The sequence below is a fragment of the Pristiophorus japonicus genome, chromosome 17 (assembly GCF_044704955.1).
Source record: "Pristiophorus japonicus isolate sPriJap1 chromosome 17, sPriJap1.hap1, whole genome shotgun sequence".
Classification (NCBI taxonomy): Eukaryota; Metazoa; Chordata; class Chondrichthyes; family Pristiophoridae; genus Pristiophorus; species Pristiophorus japonicus.
Genome location: NC_091993.1, coordinates 50,392,217 through 50,409,974, shown reverse-complemented (window position 1 = coordinate 50,409,974; position 17,758 = coordinate 50,392,217). Strand labels below are relative to the sequence as shown.

The 17,758-nt window shown below is 48.2% G+C and overlaps 1 protein-coding gene across 1 annotated transcript; it reads left to right on the top strand.

The window, feature by feature from the left end:
* The first annotated feature begins 200 nt into the window (after positions 1 to 200).
* selenos (selenoprotein S) lies at positions 201 to 17,414 on the top strand. Its single transcript, XM_070859362.1, has 6 exons — positions 201 to 308; positions 1,437 to 1,580; positions 11,851 to 11,957; positions 12,608 to 12,697; positions 12,819 to 12,882; positions 16,852 to 17,414. Exons 1-6 carry the CDS (start codon positions 284 to 286, stop codon positions 16,929 to 16,931), a joined length of 510 nt encoding a protein of 169 aa, XP_070715463.1. The 5' UTR covers positions 201 to 283; the 3' UTR covers positions 16,932 to 17,414.
* The last annotated feature ends 344 nt before the right edge of the window (positions 17,415 to 17,758 follow it).

The window sequence follows — 17,758 nt, the reverse complement described above, 5'->3', positions numbered from 1 at the left end:
GCTAAAGGGACCAAGGGGTATAGAGAGAAAGCAGGAAAGGGGTACTGAGGGAATGATCAACCATGATCTTATTGAATGGTGGTGCAGGCTCGAAGGGTCGAGTAGCCTACTCCTGCACCTATTTTCTATGTTTCTATGGCGAGAGATTGACACGGTGAGTTGGAGCTTCACAGGGCGGTGGGGCCCACGCTCTGGGCCGGTGTTGCCGCTTTAAATCAGCCAACTGCCGGTTGTGGTTTGGCCACGTCAGCGCGGCGGTGATTGGCGGAGCGGCGGCGGAGCGATGGAGGAGCCTGAGGGGCCGCCAGGTGGGAGAGGCCGGGGGGACCGGGCCTAGGGGCCGGACCTGTGGATCCGGGGATGTTGCGTGGGCCGTGTCCCGAGTTGTGAGCTGGGCCCGGTGCGGGGTGGGCCCCGGGCAGTATCAGTATCAGTGTGTGATGTGATTATTGAGACAAGGCCAACAATCTCACCCGGCGACACTCTCAGTAACTCTGGATACTCGGATAGCTGCATTCGGCAGCGACCAGCAGGGCCTGAGACTGCTCCTGGGCTATGACCCGGGGCTGGAGGAGAAGGGAAGTGGGGTACCCGGGGCTGGAGACAGGGGGAGTGGAGTAATGGGAGACCCGGGGCTGAGGTGAGAAGTGGGATACCCGGGGCTGGAGGTGTGGGGTACTGCAGGGAGTGGAGTAATGGGAGACCCGGGGCTGAGACGAGAAGTGGGATACCCGGGGCTGGAGGTGTGGGGTAATGGGAGACCCGGGGCTGGAGGAGAAGGGAAGTGGGGTACCCGGGGTAGCAGCTGGGTCCCCCGTTACACTCGGTGTGAGGAGGAGTTGTATCCTGGTTAAGAAGCAGATTTTGCTGATGCCACCAGTGTGGGAGGTTTGGGAAGCAGCGGGAATGGGAGAGACTGGGCTGCTGGGTTGAACAGGGTGTGGATGGAGGTTAACATGGACCAGTGAGAGGGAACAGGAGGAATGGGGTTGAAGAGACAATGGAAAGATGCTGAAAGGTTGTGGATGAGCAGGGACCCAGGGGTCCAAACATAGAATCACCTGAGAGTGGGGGCAGGGTCTCTCAGGGTACGTTCAATGTCTCTCTAATTGGTGATCAACTCTTTGACTCTGTATTGAAAGTTCTGGGCTGGTTTATAGTTGGGTATTTGGGCCCAGTTCTGCCCCTCCGAATGTTACCCATTTGTCCAGCACTTTGTCCATCGAAGGGAGCCCCATCTCATCCCAAATCCTGCAGCGTGACTGGGTGAGATCAGAAGCAGGAACCCGAGCTGGTTCCCCTGCCCCAGGGACACAGCAGAATAACCTGCACTGTCAGGGCATGAAGGCACAAATGAGTGGGCCTGAGCTCGACTATTTGTATTTATTATTTTCACAGATGGGTAAAGGGTCAGCATGTTTCTGTTTTCCTTCCAGCAACGCAGGCCCTGCACATCCTGTCTGAATATGGCTGGTACATCCTCTTCAGCTGCATCGCCGGCTTCGTGGTGTTACAGAGAATCAGGGCCATGCTGCAGGCCAAGAGTCGCAAGTGGGCACAGGCTTCAGAGGCCCAGATCGGTACAAACTTTTGTCTTACTTGACTTGTCTTACTCTTTGTCCTGCTGTAACTGTACAGGGCGTCAGTGAGACTACACCTGGAGTACTACGTACAGCTTTCGTTTCCTTTGGAGGCAGTTCAGAGAAGGTTCACTAAGTTGATTCCTGAGATGAAGGGATTGTCTTATGAGGAAAAAGTTGAGCAGGTTGGGCCTCTGCTCATTGAAGTTTAGAAGAATGAGGTGTGATCTTATTGAAATATATAAGATTCTGAGGGGGCTCAACAGGGTAGATGCAGAGAGGATGTTTCCCTTCGTGGGGGAATCTAGAACTAGGGGACTTAGTTTCAGAATAAGGGGTCACCCATTTTAGATAGACTTGAGGAGGAATTTCTTCTCTGAGGGTTGTGAATCTGTGGAATTCTCTGCCCCAGAGAGCTGTGGAGGCTGGGTCATTGAATATAGTTAAGGTGGAAATAGACAGATTTTTGAGCGATAAGGGAGGCAAGGATTATAGAGTGCGGGCAGGGAAGTGGAGTTGAGGCCAAGAATCAGATCAGCCATGATATTGAATGGCGGAGCAGGATTGAGGGGCCAAATGGCCAATTCCTGCTCCTATTTATTTTCTTACTTACATTGCTGAGTGAGCTTTGCTTCCATCAGCTTGTTTTTCTGAATGTTTTTCTAATAGATTCTAAACTTCAAGGTTGGGTACCAGTCTCACATTTGAATTATTTTCTGAATTTGTAACCTTCATACATGAATGGGTTATTTTTTTTAAATTCCACTCAATGTGTCTTGAAAGCAGCTTGGAGGGTCGGGCAGCCTTGTGAGTGGCTGCAGTTTGCTTCTGGTGGTCAGTCCATTTCCTCAGTGTAGGCTTTATTTAATTTGTTTCCAATTTCCCACAATATCCAGCCCCGCCGATTTTAGCCAAGGCCTCACTGCGTCAGAGGGAGCCCCTGCCCCCCACACCCCACACCGAATCGCATTATTCCTACCCTGCAGTCTGTCCCTGAATGGGAGAGAGAAGCAGGCACAATAAAGGGGGTGAGGGGGAAATGAATTAGGAGTGAGACAGAAAAAAAGGAAGGAGGAGAGAGTGACACACACGGGGGAAGGAGGAGAGAGTGACACACACGGGGGAAGGAGGAGAGAGTGACACATGGGGGAAAGGAGGAGAGAGCGACATAAACGAGGCAAAGCGAGAGGTTGAAAGGAAGGAGACAGAAAAGTGAGAGACGGGAAAATGTCTGCTTTTCCCACTCCTACATTGTCACCATGGGGACTTCCCAAGGATTCATCTTCCTCATCTATGTGTCATCGCTTGTCAGCAGTGTCTGTGGGTAGGGACATGTGCACTGAGGGCACCGGGCACTACCTCGCTTGCCCCCTCCATTGGGGCAGATTGAGTTCAGTGTGGTCATCCGCATTGCACCTTAGAAAAATAGATCAGAGTATTTTCTGAATGGTGAGAAGCTCGGAACTGCGAAGGAGCAAAGAGATTTAGGAGTTCATGTACAGGTATTACTAAAAGCTGGTGAACAGCTACAAAAATAATTTAAAAGGTTAACGGAATGTTGGCCTTTATCTCGGGGGCTGGACCCCATCTGTGTTCAGTCTGGGCAGTGCACAGGAAGAGGGCCTTGGCCTTGGAGTGGTGCAGTGCAGCACAGATCCACCAGCATTATACCAGGACTAAAAGGGTTAAATTATGAGGACAGGTTGCAAAGACTAGGTTTGTATTCCCCTGAATATAGAAGATTAAGGGCTGATCTAATTGAGGTGTTTAAGATGATTCGAGGATTTGATCGGGTAGATAGAGAAACTATTTCCTCTGGTGGGAGAGTCTAGAAAAAGGGGTCATAACCTTAAAATCAGAGCCAGGCTGAAGCAGCCTGTTCTACCCTGCACTGAGCTTTCAATCCATATCCTCTCCATTACACCTCCGTAACATCGCCCGTCTCCAGCCCTGTCTCAACTCATCTGCTGAAACCCTCATCCATACCTTTGTTATCTCGAGACTCAACCAACGCTCTTCTGGCTGGCCTCCCATCTTCCACCCTCAAAAACCTCAGCTCGTACAAAACTCTCCTATCCCACACCAAGTCCTATTCACCCATCACCCCTCTACCTGCTGACCTACATTGGCTCCCAGTCCCCAATACCCCCATCCTCCATGGCCTGATCCCTCACCTCCGTAACCTCCTCCAGCCCAACAACGCCTCCTGAAGTTTGCGTGTCTCTTGTGCATTCCCCCTCCCTGCTTACCATTGGTGACCACACCTGCAGCCGTCAAGACCCCAGCTTCTGGAACTCCCTCCCTGAACCTCACCACCTCCTTCAGAAGCCACCAACGAGGCCCCAAGCGGTGGATGGGAGGGTGACCGAGTTGGTGCTTTAGCTTGTATTTATTGTCAATAATGGCGTGTTTGGGCTGATTTTACTAAATCCACTGCTGGGGGGGGGGGGGGTGGGTTTAGCCTCTCGTCTCAGGAAATCGCTCCCCTGTAACTCCCTGTCCTGACCACCGACCTGGGAGTCGTGCCCTGTTTTGTACAATTGCTTTTATTAAAAATAGTATCTTGGTGTAGGGGCAAACAGATTAGGAAAATAAACTAAAGCAAAATACTGCGGGTGCTGGAAATCTGAAATTAAAAACCGAAAATGCTGTAAACACTCAGCAGGTCAGGCAGCTCCTGTGGAGTGAGAAACAGAGTTAACGTTTCAGGTCGATGATCTTTCATCAGAACTGGAAGATGTTAGATATTTAACAATTTATAAGCAAATACAGAGCCAGGGAAAGGCGGATGGGAAAGAAGAATGAAAGGGAAGGTCTGTGAGGGGGGGGGGAAGGCAGGAGAGATTAAATGACAAAAGGGAGGATGATGCGGGGCGAAAGGGGTGGTAATGGGACGGGTAAAGTTACAGACGATGGGTCTAGAGTAGGAGAGGAGGTGCAAATGGCAACAGCAGGATCATTATCAGCATCTACTGTCCGAACAAATGGGAGCGGTGGTTATGATCTGAAATTATTGAACTCAGATGTTTATAGAACCACAGACACTTACAGCACAGGAGGCCGTTCGACCCGCAGTGCCTGTGCCGGCTCTGTGATAGACCTGCCGTGCTCAGTTCCACACCCCGCTTTGTGTCGGTAACCCTGTCAGTCCCACATCCCCCAGCACCGGTCCCACTCCCGTTTAAAGTTATTTATGGAATCACCTTCCAGCACCTTCTCAGGCCGAGCGTTCCCGATCCCGATAACTGAGTGAGAACATTTCTCCATCCCCCCTCGGGACCTTTAGCCGATGATTTTGAACCGATGCCCTCTGGTTACTGACCCACTCCCAGAGGGAATAGTTTCTCTCTACTCGACCAAAACTCATCATCTTAAAAACCTCGATTAGGTCGGCCCTTTACTTACTTTGTTCCGAGGAGAACAGTCCAACCTCTCCTCATAACTAAGGTCCCTCATCCCGGGTAACATCCGGGTAAAACCCCTCTGTACCCTCGCTAAGCCCTTTACATCTTTCCTGAGGTGTGGGGCCCAGTATGGTCCACAATACTCCAGCTGAGGGCTAGCCAGTGATTTATAAAGCTCCAGCATCATCTCTGTGCCTTTATATTCTGTGCCTCTATTTATAAACCCAAGTAACCCGTGTACTATTTAACCATCAACTTGCCCTCCCACCTTTAAGGGTTTGTGTATATGGACACCAAGGTCTCTCTGCTCATCTATACTTTCAAAATCGTGCCATTTATAGTATACTGTATTCCATATTAGTCCTCCCAAAGTGCATCACCTTCATACTTCTCCGCATTGAACTGCATCTGCCGTGCTTCTGCCCATTTCAGCATCCTGTCTGTCAACCTGAAGTTGATAACGATCCTCATCACTATCTATTACTTTGCTAAGTATTATATCATCTGCAACTTTATAATGCTACTTCCTCAAGCTTCCGTTGAGCTAAATTGGAGCAGTGTAGGAGGCCGAGGGCAGATTTTTTTATATTAAGGGAGTCAAGGGATATGGGGATAGTGCAGGATAGTGGAGTTGAGGTAGAAGTTCAGCCGTGATCTCATTGAATGGCGCAGCGGCCTCGAGGGGCCGAATGGCCTTTCCTTGCTTCTATTTCTTATGTTCTCAGAATGGGAGTTGGACGGAGAATTAAAACGGCAAGCGACTGGAAGCTCGGCCCAGCTCGTGGACTGACGAGGTGTTCAACAAAGCAATCACTCAATTTGCGTTTGGTCTCCCCAATATAGAGGAGACCACATCGTGGGTGCTGAATACAGTGTACTAAATTAAAAGTACAAATAAATCGCTGTTTCACCTAGAAGGAGTGATTGGGACCCTGGATGGTGGGAAGGGCAGGTGTTGCAACTCCTGTGCTTGCACGGAAAGATGCCGGGGGAAGGGGAGGGGGTGTCGGAGTTGATGGACGAGTGGAAACTCTTCGTTAGGAATCTAAACACGCGGCTGAAGGATTGGTGTGGGACGGATTGATGCCATTTCACCAGTGCTGGGACAGGAAGGTGCTGAGCCAGACTGGGATCAAGGCCCAAGCTGCAAGGAGAAATCGGGCGTTAAACCAATAAAGGGGGGCGGTGGGGGGGGTGGCTCAGGCAGAAATAAAAATAAATAAAAGTGAAAATAGAATAAAGAAAAAGGGATGAGAGTAAAGTCCAGATCATCAATCGTATTAAAGGTAATATAAATACTTCAGATTCAGCAAAAAATAGAGGAAATAATAACAGAATAACTGATCAAAATACAACAGGAGTGATGGAAAAACCAAGTGTGGTAAGTTTAAAATATGAGAGAAGCAGCATCAGACACCAATGCACATAGCATAAGGAATAAAATAATTAGCAATGCAAATTCAACTGAAAGGGTATGACATAGAGTCCTGAGACCTGGCTACAAGTTGGACATGACTCAGAGCTAAATATTCCAGGTTAGACACTAGAAAGCACGGGGAAATTGGAGAATGAGGAGGCATAGCAATATTGATAAGGGAGACTATTACAGCATTAGAAAGGGGATATCACCAAGGGTGAGCAGGCAGTAGAAATGCTATGGGTAGAATTGAGGAATAGAAAAAGATGCAAGGACTGAAAATTCATCATCTTACCGCCCAGAAATACAAGGTTTCCTCAAAAAAAATCAATTCCTGCCCACGGCCCCAAAAACACAAATTTTATCACTAAGATCCATTTACTGCCCGCCCTAAATACCATCCTGAAAAGTAAGGTCTTATCTGATCTTAGCCGATGTTAAGTGGGCGATAGTTGTGTGCCATGGCAGACCCCGCCCCAAACACCAGCTTTGTCTTCCCACTGTACGGAACCCTCACAACCGTTACCTTTCATTTTATAAAAGTTAGACACTGTACAAGAGTGGTTAAATACCATAAGATTTATACAAAATTTTGGACCATTAAAACTTGGAAAACTTTGATAACTTTCAAAAATGTGAAAAATTTAAAACTTAATAAAGTATTTTGAACAATTTACAGTTTACAATCAACAGTTATAAAAATTGTAATCAAACAACAACATTAACAAAACAACCAACGCACAACCCTCGAGCCCTGACCACTCCCGCCGCCTCACTTCCCTCTCCTTGTCCTCACCCCCCCCCCCCCCCCCCCATTCTTCCCATTTCCCCCTACCCTTAGGCCTGGCCCGCCCCACGTTGGCACCAAGACGTTGTGCATCGACAGACTGGGTGGTTCGCTCCACCGCGGCAATCAGCCTCGACATGTTCTTATGGTGTCGGGCTGAAAGTGCGCCAATGTTCCCAGCTATCGCAGCCGTGGCCTGGGGGAGCTCTCGACCGATGTCGCTGCTCGTCCTCGACAGTCTGACCATGTCCTGGTGTGGGCCTGCCCTGTCTTGCAGCATTCCCTCTTTGCTGCAGCAACCTCCGTGGGTGCGGCCTAGCAGCTTAAGGGGTGCATTGCTGGATATCGTTTGGTCCCGATAGTTCGGAAGAGTTGGGGAACCCCAGAAATACCGATAGGAAGTGCCCGCAGGTGCAGACCCAGAGGTCACTTGAATGGCCTGTTGCTCCTCCTCCCCTCTCCCCCCCCCCCCCCCCCCCCCCCCCCCACCTTAACTGGCTCAACCAGTTCCCCTTCACCGCTCTCTTCGTGTAGCTCATTGACCCAGATCTCCATGAAGGAGTCGGAGGTCAAGGCAGAAGCTCGATGGATGCCAGAGGTCGAGGCAGTGGGGTTTTGGATGCTGGGGGTCAAGGCGTAGGCTACCTCGATGTTATCCGAGACAGCATCTGCAAGTACATTTCAGTGGTTAGCAGCAGGGGAGGAGTCAGGGTGACATGAGTACCGTCACGTAGCACAGTCTTATTTCAAGGACCACCACTGCTGCATTACTACATTATATATGGCCGACAGACAATACATTAAAATGCATGACATTACATTACTGCTGCGGCAAGGGATTAGCACCATGGTTGTGCCCACCCACCAAGGCTAAGGCACGCTGCTCCAAATCACTTATGTCCAGCACCTTTGGTGGGCCTCCTCTCGTGCACCGCTGCTCGGAAGCGTTGGTTGACAATTTCTTCTGCAGAAATTAAAGTAGCAATCTTTAACCGATTTGTACATGCAACACAGACACATACAAATAGCCATCAAAACACTAGTCCTTAGTTTTATGTCCCATTAATCCCATTTAGATTTACATTGTAAGTAGTAAGGGAGTGCATCAATAAAATCATTACTCACTCTGGCTGCGGCTACAATGTCATTCCACCTTTTACGACATTGCCTCACGATTGGCCTCCCCAATTTCCTTCCAGATCCGCTGGTACTGGACCTTCCCACGACCATCCGTGGTAAGGTCCCGAGACCTTTGCCTCCGCCGCAGAGACAGGTTCCTCCAGCTCCTCCTCCATAAACCATGGTGCCCTCAGCCTCTGCCCATCTGTGACTTTTCACAGGGTCGTCTTCTCACTCATGATTTTCTTTAAGATCGTGAATAGATCTTTATTAGTGATTTTTTTTCTGACTTTTCCTGCTTTGTCCATTCTTCGGTACTTTCTGTTTTCTCTCTAATCTTCTCACTGTCTTCTCTGTCTTTCGAAGTCGCTGTCCCTCCCAAGCTGTTCCGCCCGTGCGCAGCCAACCCCCAATCGCGCCAGAAACGACGTGGACGTCAAAATAAAATAATCACGCATGCGCATTTTAAAAAATCGTGCATGTGGCCTCGCCCACCCTCTCCCCAAGTTCCCCCAAGCTCACCCCTTACCAGGCCCAGCCTTGCACTCCGGGTCCCTTTGGCCAGCCAGCCCGGCCCAGCGACGAATGCGTGCAGCATCAGCCAGACTAGCAAACAACGTCAACAGGAAAAAAAATTTGCGCATGCGCAGACCTCGGCCTCTGAACTTTGCCGAGTCCACTGGCCTCCACTGCCTGTTAAACCCCGCTGCCGCCCACTACATCACCATGAAATTTGTGTTGGAGGATCCCAGCGGCAACGGGCTGTAAAAAATGAGGGACCACCCAAATACTGCTGAGAAACGGGCGGCAGTGGGAGACTCCAAGTTTTTAGTGGGAGTTGATAGCAGTGATAAAGTAGTGGGATGCATAAATACCGAGATCAGAGAAGCTTGTTGCAAAAACAGTGGTTATAATGGGAGACTTTAATTTTTACAACTACTGGGAGAAGTAAAACTGCTCAAGTTCCAAAGGCAATTCCTTTCTCAAGTGTATTCGGGACAGTTTTCTGGAACAATATGTTCTTGAATCAACAACCGAACAGGCCATACTAGGTTTAGTGATTAGTCAATAATTAACGGTAAGGAAACACCTAAATAACCGTGACCATAATGTGATAGAATTCGATATGGCTGAAAACCAGAGATACAAGGACGACTAAAACTAAATCAAGTGAAGGAACTTAATCGATTCAGTACAAATAAAGAAATGGTGATGGAGTAAAAATAATGAGATTAATGTTAGACAAATCTCCAGGACTCACTGGTTCCACCCCAGGGTATTAAAAGTAGGTAAGGAAATTGTTGTTGATCTAGTCATGATCTTTCAAAACTCTCGATCAGGAATTCTCCCCTTGGATGGAAAATTGCCAATGTCACGCCAGTATTTCGTAGCAGGAGAGATAAACTATAGGCCTGTTAGTCTAACGTCTGATGTGGGGTAGTTACTAGAATCTGTTATTAGTGCAGAGTGACTGAGCATTGGGCAAACATCAGAGAGGCCGCATGGATGTGTAAAGGGCAAGTGAGCAGAGTTGAATTTTTTGAGGAGATAACTAATGTGGTAGATAAGGGCGTGTCTATGGATATTATTTATAGCGACTTCCAGAGGCAGTTGACGAGGTTCCACATCAGAGACTGTTAACAAAAATGAGAGTGCCTGGAATCGGAGGCAACCTATTGACATGGGCAGGGAATTGGTTCGGAGGGAGGAGACAGAGAGCAGGGGTAATGGGGATGTGCTCCAGTGGGCAGGATGTGACTAGTGGTGTTCCCCAGGGGATCTGTACTGAGGCCTCAGCATTTCACTATATTTATAACTGACGTAGATGAAGAAATAGAGAGCTGTATGTCCAAGTTTGTTGATGATTCTAAGTTAAATAGCACAGTAAATATGTAGATGGGAGTAGAACGTTGCAAAGGGACATTGATAGATTAAGTGAGTGGGCAAAACTGTGGCAAATGGTGTTCAATAGTAAGGCTTGCATTTATATAGCCTTTCACAACCTCAGGGTGTCACAAAGCGCTTTGCAGCCAATCAGGTACTTTTGAAGTGTAGTCACTGTTGTAACATTGGAAAAACGGCAGCTTATTTGAGCACAGCAAGCTCCCACAAACAGCAATGTGATAATGACCAGATAATTTGTTTTAGGTGTTGATTGAAGGATAAACATTGGCCAGGACAGCAGGGATAATTCCCTGGCTTTTCTTCAAAATAGTGCCATGGGATCTTTTACATCCGCCTGAGAGCAGACAGGGCCTCGGTTTAACGTCTCATCCGAAAGACAGTGCAGCGCTCCCTCAGCACTGCACTGGAGAGTCAGCCTAGATTTTTGTGCTTGCGTCTCTGGAGTGGGACTTGAGCCCACAACCTTCTGACTCAGAGATGAGTGTGCTGCCCACTGAGCCACGGGGAGGTGTGAGGTCATTCACTTTGGGCCCAATAAAGATAGAGTATTTTCTAAATGGTGAGAAGCTATGAAATTCAACAAAGCGTCGTGGAAATTTGGAACACTCTTTCCCAAAGAGCAGTTGAAAATTTCAAGACTGAGATGGAATGATTTTTTGTTAGGTAACGATATCAAGGGATAAGGGACAAAGGCGAGTAAATGGAGTTAAGATACAGATCAGCCATGATCTAAGTGATTGGCAGGACAGGCTCGAGGGGCTGAATGGCCTCCTCCTGTTCCTGTGTAACAGGCTCGAGGGGCTGAATGGCTTCCTCCTGTTCCTGTGTAACAGGCTCGAGAGGCTGAATGGCCTCCTCCTATTCCTGTGTAACAGGCTCGAGGGGCTGAATGGCCTCCTCCTGTTCCTGTGTTCCAGCATTTGCAGTATTTTCTTTTAGTTTTCAAGAAATTCCTGATGTGTTTTTGAAGAACCATTTTCTTAACGTTAAATGATCCGCACAGACTGGGATCACTCTATTTTGGGACCTTCGGCATGTTCCCATGTGCTGCCTGTCGCTGGGGTTTATTAATTGAAATATTTTCTTGTCTTATTTTAAGTGTTTTCGGAATAGTTTTACTTTTAGAGCTTTTAACGATTAGGTCTCCATTTCACGCATGATCAATGTGTGAAATGGACTTCCATATATAGCAGAGAACTCAGTAACTAATTGGATGCAACAGTGGGGGTGAGTGCAATGTTCCCGTTAAACTGCGCGGTCGTGCAGCACTCGGGCTGTTTATGTGGGAAAAACCGTGTATGCGCAGTATTTTGAATGGGCCATACAGCCCCTTAAAGGAGCCGTGCACCCCAAAAAATGAAGGGGAATATTGGGTGGGGAGCAAGGGGGAGGGCTTTAAGATCTCTCTGGATGGATGAATTACAATTCATCTTAATTCCTCATCCTTAATTATCTTTTGATTTGGTTTTAAGGGTGCAGAGATGAGCTGTCCCTAAGAGTGTAGAACTTTCAGTAAAAGTTAGTCTTTCTGAGAGGAAAAAGATTGCCTAAGGAAAGCTGGAAGTACATTAATTGCTTCATTAAATGGAGACCTGTGCACACAGCCTTATTGAACTGTTTTGTTCTCTTTGAACCCAGAACCATCGTTGATTGTGAGGCGGCAGGAAGCGATGGATGCAGCTCGCCACAGAATGCAGCAGGAGCTGGATGCACAGGCCGTGAAATACCGGGAAAAGCAGAAAGATGTAAGGGCGCATCGAATCAGCTAGGCCCCCTGTGTAAAGTTATGGCCTGGTGTAGGTGGATGATTTAAATTTCAGTATAGAGAGCACAATCTCAAAATTTAACCAATGATACAAAATAAAAGTGTTTCCACTGGCAGGAGGATCGGTGACCAGAGGACTCAGAGTCAAGAAAATTGATAAAACAACCAGAGGGAAGCTGAGGAGAAATGTTTACATTCGGCGAGTTGTTGTAGTTTGGAACGTGCTGCCTGAAAGGGCGGTGGGAGCAGATTTAAAAGTAACTTTCAAACGGGAATTGGATAGATACTTGGAAAAGGAGAACTTTACAGGACTATGGGGAAAGAGTGAGGTAGTGGGACTAACTGGATAGCACAGGGCCCAAATGGTAAGAGTTAGTACCAGTGTTAAAGCGGCACTGAAGTTCGTGGGCATTGCTGCGTTCACCACACCCGATCGCTAACCCCTTCGTGCCCTCCCAGGCGCTAACGGCAGGCACTAAGCAGCCAAATTTCTCCCCCATAATCCCCTGATTAAAATAGCATTTTAGCTTTTATAACTAGGGGCATAGAGTACAAGAGTAAAGAAGTGATGATGAATTACACCCGTGTGATGCTGTGGTTACCGTGTGACATTACTGTTGTTTCACACAGATTGAAGAAGAGAAAAGGAGAGAGAAAATCGAAGCGTGGGACAATATGCAAGAAGGAAAAAGCTCCCGGAAAAAAGCAAACCTGAATCTTGTAACGTGACCTTATGTTTTGTTTTTACGACTGAGATATTTATAGTGACCAGTACCTAATTCTGGGTAGCTATGTTTGAATTACAGGACTAATTGATTGCTTTTCCTTTGTTTAACATCAGGAGCCAGAAACCAGTACATCGAGTGCAGCAAAGCCGAAATCTGACAAGAAGTCCCTGAGAGGTGGTGAGTGCTTACAGTCATCCGTTCTGCAAAATAGTCCGCGTGTTCTGGGACAAGTCCAATAACAACTTGTATTTATATAGCACCTTTAACCAGGTAAAATCTTCCAAAGCGCTTCACAGGAGCGTTATAAAACAAAATTTGACACCAAGCCGTGTAAGAAGAAATTAGGGCAGATGACCAAACGCTTCGTCAAAGAGGTAGGTTTTAAGGAGCATCTTCAAGGAGGGAAGAGAGGTAGAAAGGTGGAGAGGTTTAAGGAGGGAGTTCCAGAGCTTAGGGCCCAGGCAACAGAAGGCATAGCCACCAATGGTGGAGTGATTATAATCGGTGATATGCTAAAGGCCCAGAATTGGAGAAGCGTAGATATCTTGTCCGGGGGTGGGGGGAGGGTTTATGGGTCTGGAGGAGATTACAGAGATAGGGAGGGGCGAGGCCATGGAGCAATTTGAAAACAAGGAAGAAAATTTTTAATATCAAGGTGTTGCTTAACTGGGAGCCAATGTAGGGAGCACAGGGGAGATGGGTGAACGGAACTTGGTGCAAGTTAGGTCAGGGAGTTAGGCTGGGTTTTGGATGACCTCAAGTTCATATAGCAAAGAACGTGGGAGGCCAGCCAGGAGAGCGTTGGAATAGTAAAGTCTAAAGGTAACAAAGGCATGGATGAGGGCTTCAGCAGCAAATGAGCTGAGACAAGGGCGGAGTTGGGTGATATGGAGGTGGAAATAGGTGGTCTTAGTGATAAAATAAAAACCGAAAATGCTAGAAATACTCAGCAGGTCAGGTAGCATCGGGTGGAGCGAGAAACTGAGTTAATGATCAGATCGATGACCTTTCATCAGAACTGGTAAAAGTTAGAGATGTAACAGATTTTAAACAAGTACAGAGGCAGGGAAAGGGGGGAGGGGAGGAAAGAACAAACAGGAAGGTCTGTGATCGGGTGGAGGACAGAAATGATTAAATGGCAAAAGGTATGATTGTACAAAGCAAAAGGAGATGGCAGTTCTGACAAACGGTCATCGACCTGAATGGTTAACTCGGTTTCTCTCCACAGATGCTGCCTGACCCGCTGAGTGTTTCCAGCATTCTCGGTTTTTATTTCAGATTTCCAGCATCTGCAGTGTTTTGCTTTTGTAAAAGGAGATGGTAATGGGACAAGTAAAGAAACAAAAGATGGGTGTAGAAGAGGTGTCAATGGGTGTAGAGGAGTGTCAATGGGTATAGCAGAACCATCAACAGCTGCCATCTCAAAAAATAGGGCCAGAGGTTATGATCTGAAATTGATGAACTTGATGTTGAGTCTGGAAGGCTGTAAAGTGCCTAATAGAAAGATGAGGTGCTGTTCCTCAAGCTCACATTGAGCTTCGTTGGAACAGTGTACGAGACCGAGTACGGAGATATCAGTGGGAGTGGAGCGGAGAATTAAAGTGACAATGACCGGCAGCTCGGGGTCATGCTTGCGGACTGAACGGAGGCGATCCGCAAAGCGGTCATCCAACCTGCGTTTGGTCTCCCCAGTGTAGAGGACATCACGTCGTGAGCAGCGAATACAGTAAATTAAATTGAAAGAAGTATAAAGGTCTTGGGGTCAAATTTCAGGGTCAAATATGAGACCAAGGTTGTGAACAGTCTCGTTCAGCCTTGGACAGATGCCAGGGAGAGAGATGGAGTCGGTGGTTAGGGAACGGAGTTTCTGGTGGGGACCGAAGACAATGGTTTCGGTCTTCCAATATTTAGTTGGAGGAAATTTCAGCTCATCCAGAACTGGATGTCGGACAACCAATCTGACAATTTAGAGACGGTGGAGGGGATCGAGAGAGTGGTGGTGAGGTAGAGCTGGGTGTCGTCAGCGTACATGTGGAAACTGTCTCTGCGTTTTCGGATGATGTCGCCGAGGGGCAGCATGTAGATGAGAAATAGGAGGGAGCCAAGGACAGATCCTTGGGGGACACCAGAAGTAATGATGCGGGGGTGGGAAGAGAAGCCGTTGCAGGTGATTCTCTGGCTACAATGAGATGGATAAGAATGGAACGAGGCGAGTGCAGTCCCACCCAGCTGGACGATGGTGGAGAGGTGTTGGAGGAGGATGGAGTGGTCAACCGTGTCAGAGGCTGCAGACAGGACGAGGAGGGATAGTTTACCTTGGTCACATTCACAAAGGATGTCATTTTGATCTTTGATGAGAGCCGTTTTGGTACTGTGGCAGGGGCGGAAACCTATTTGGAGGGATTCAAATATGGAGTTCTGGGAATGATGGGCATGGATTTTGAGGCGACAACACGTTCAAGAACTTCGGCGAGGAAAGGGCAGTTGGAGATGGAGCGGTAGCTAGCAGGCACAGTGGGGTCAAGGGTTGGTTTTTTGAGGAGGGGTGATGATGGCAGATTTGAAGACGAGGAGGACAGTACCTAACAATAGCAGATACCACCCAGCCTTTCCTTCTTTCCTTCAACCACTGTCTGTCCCACCTGTGACACACTGTAATTCCCGTATTGGACTGTTCAGTCACCTAAGAGCTCACTTTTAGAGTGGAAGCAAGTCTTCCTCGATTCCGAGGGGCTGTCGGTGATGATGATTGAGCCAGAAAAGTAAGTTGGGTGGGTATAGGGTTGAGGGAGCAGGAGGTGGGGCTCAAGGACAAGATGAGCTCGGAGAGGGTATGAGGGGATATCGGAGAGAAACTGGAGAGAGAGATGTGAGTTGAGGACTAGGGCAGGCGGGAACCAGAGGAAGTTTGGCCCGTTGGGCTAGGGGAAGGGAGGGAAGCAACAGAGGCAGCTGATCGCACGGTCTCAGTCCATGAGCACCTCGCACGTGTTGCTGGGGAGAAACATACATTTTATAAACATAGTGAATATTTTAAAGTGAAGCTACCTATACTGCACCGAACAAAATATTGCCAGACTATCTGCTTTAAGTTGGCACAGATGTGCAATAAATGTGGGCCTTGACAGCGACACCCACATCCCGTGAATGAATCGAAAAAAAGCTCCAAAGTCTGTGTAACAGCATCATGTCATGTAGGAGAAGTGTTGTGCTGGTGATAATGTGGGCCAGCTTGGCTACAGTCTGAAGCACAATATCACTGCACAATGACGGGTGGTTTAACGGGTCTCGCTGTCTGTGCAATGAGGCTGTGTCAGCATCTCTGACCTGGATCCAGCACTAAATAATCCACATTAAAATATTAGTTTACTCATCAATCCCTGATTATATTGCATTTTGTACCAATACATGATTTTAATTTTCCGTTTACTCCAAGCTCAGAGCTTTCTATTGCCCAGAACACACTCCCTCCACCGCCCCCACCCCCCTACAACATCCCCCCCCATCGTCCCTTCCCCTCCCCCCCCCCCCAACTTCCCTCTCTTCCCCCCCCCCCCCCAACTTCCCTCTCTTCCCCCCCCAACCTCATCGTCTCTTCCCCTCCCACTCCCACCTCCCCCCCGCCCCCCCAACTTCTCTGTACCCCCCAAACTCCCTTCCCCCCCCCAACCTCATCGTCCCTTCCCCTCCCACTCCCACCTCCCCGTCCCCCTCCAACTTCCCTCTCCCCCTCACCCCCCCCAACCTCATCGTTCCTTCCCCTCCCACTCTTCCCCCCCCCCCACCTCATTGTCCCTTCCCTTCCCACTCTTCCCCCCCCCCCCCCAAACTCCCTTTCCCCCCCCAAACTCCCTTTCCCCCCCCCCCACCTCATTGTCCCTTCTTTTCCCACTCGCTCTCCCCCCCCCCCCCCCCAAGTTCCCACCCTTCCCCACTTCGTCGTCCATTCCTCCCCTCTCCCCACCCCCCTAAGTTGTGTGATCCAGTGTGATGCCCAGATTGTCAGCAAGCAGCTGTACAGACTCCCTCCCCAGTTTCGACAGTGGACTCATGGGGTGCACGGGTCAAATGGGTATGGTGAAATATGCTTTTATGATGAATGTGTGTATTGAAATGACCAAGATAGTTTGTTGTTGGATTTTGCAGGTTTTAATCCTCTGACGGGAGATGGTGGAGGTTCGTGTGTGTGGAGACCGGCTCGGAGGGGGCCATCTTCTGGTGCCTGAGGTTAAAGCTGGGTCAGTGCCTGCTGCTACAGGCAGCGCTGACCACGGCTGCAGATACACTATCCTGTTACCAAAGCTCGTCAAGTTGAGTGATTTTATTCTGCTGTTAGTCACACCTAACTTTTAACTTCACTTTTTATTAATGTAAAGAATTGGATCTGCTCTGAGTAATTATCCTTAGGATCTTGGTCTTTGCTCAACTGAAACTTGATAAAATTGACAGCTATGAATGATGTCATCCTTGTAAATGGCAGTACAGCCAATGGGGATGTCTGAAAATGGACAGGGGTAGTGGCACTAGAATGTCTTGTGAAGTGAACATTCCTTGCTTTTAAATACCAGAATGAGTAACTCAGTTTATTTTGTTTTAGCTGATGATTAAAGGCATCATATGTCTTTGAGATTCCAGACGTGCAATTACTAGAATGTTGTATTTGTTTCATCATCTGGAGAAAAAATAAAGGTGCATCCTGTTTCGGTGAATGGATCTCGCCTTTATATGAAACGACATCTGCATCTGACACGTGTATATGGACACAAGTGCGTTTCTCTCGCTATCTGCGTGCGTTTCTCTCGCTAACTGCGTGCGTTTCTCTCGCTATCTGCGTGCGTTTCTCTCGCTAACTGTGTGTTTCTCTCGCTAACTGTGTGTGTTTCTCTCGCTAACTGCGTGCGTTTCTCTCGCTAACTGTGTGTGTTTCTCTCGCTAACTGTGTGTTTCTCTCGCTAACTGCGTGCGTTTCTCTCGCTAACTGCGTTTCTCTCGCTAACTGCGTTTCTCTCGCTAACTGCGTTTCTCTCGCTAACTGTGTGTGTTTCTCTCGCTA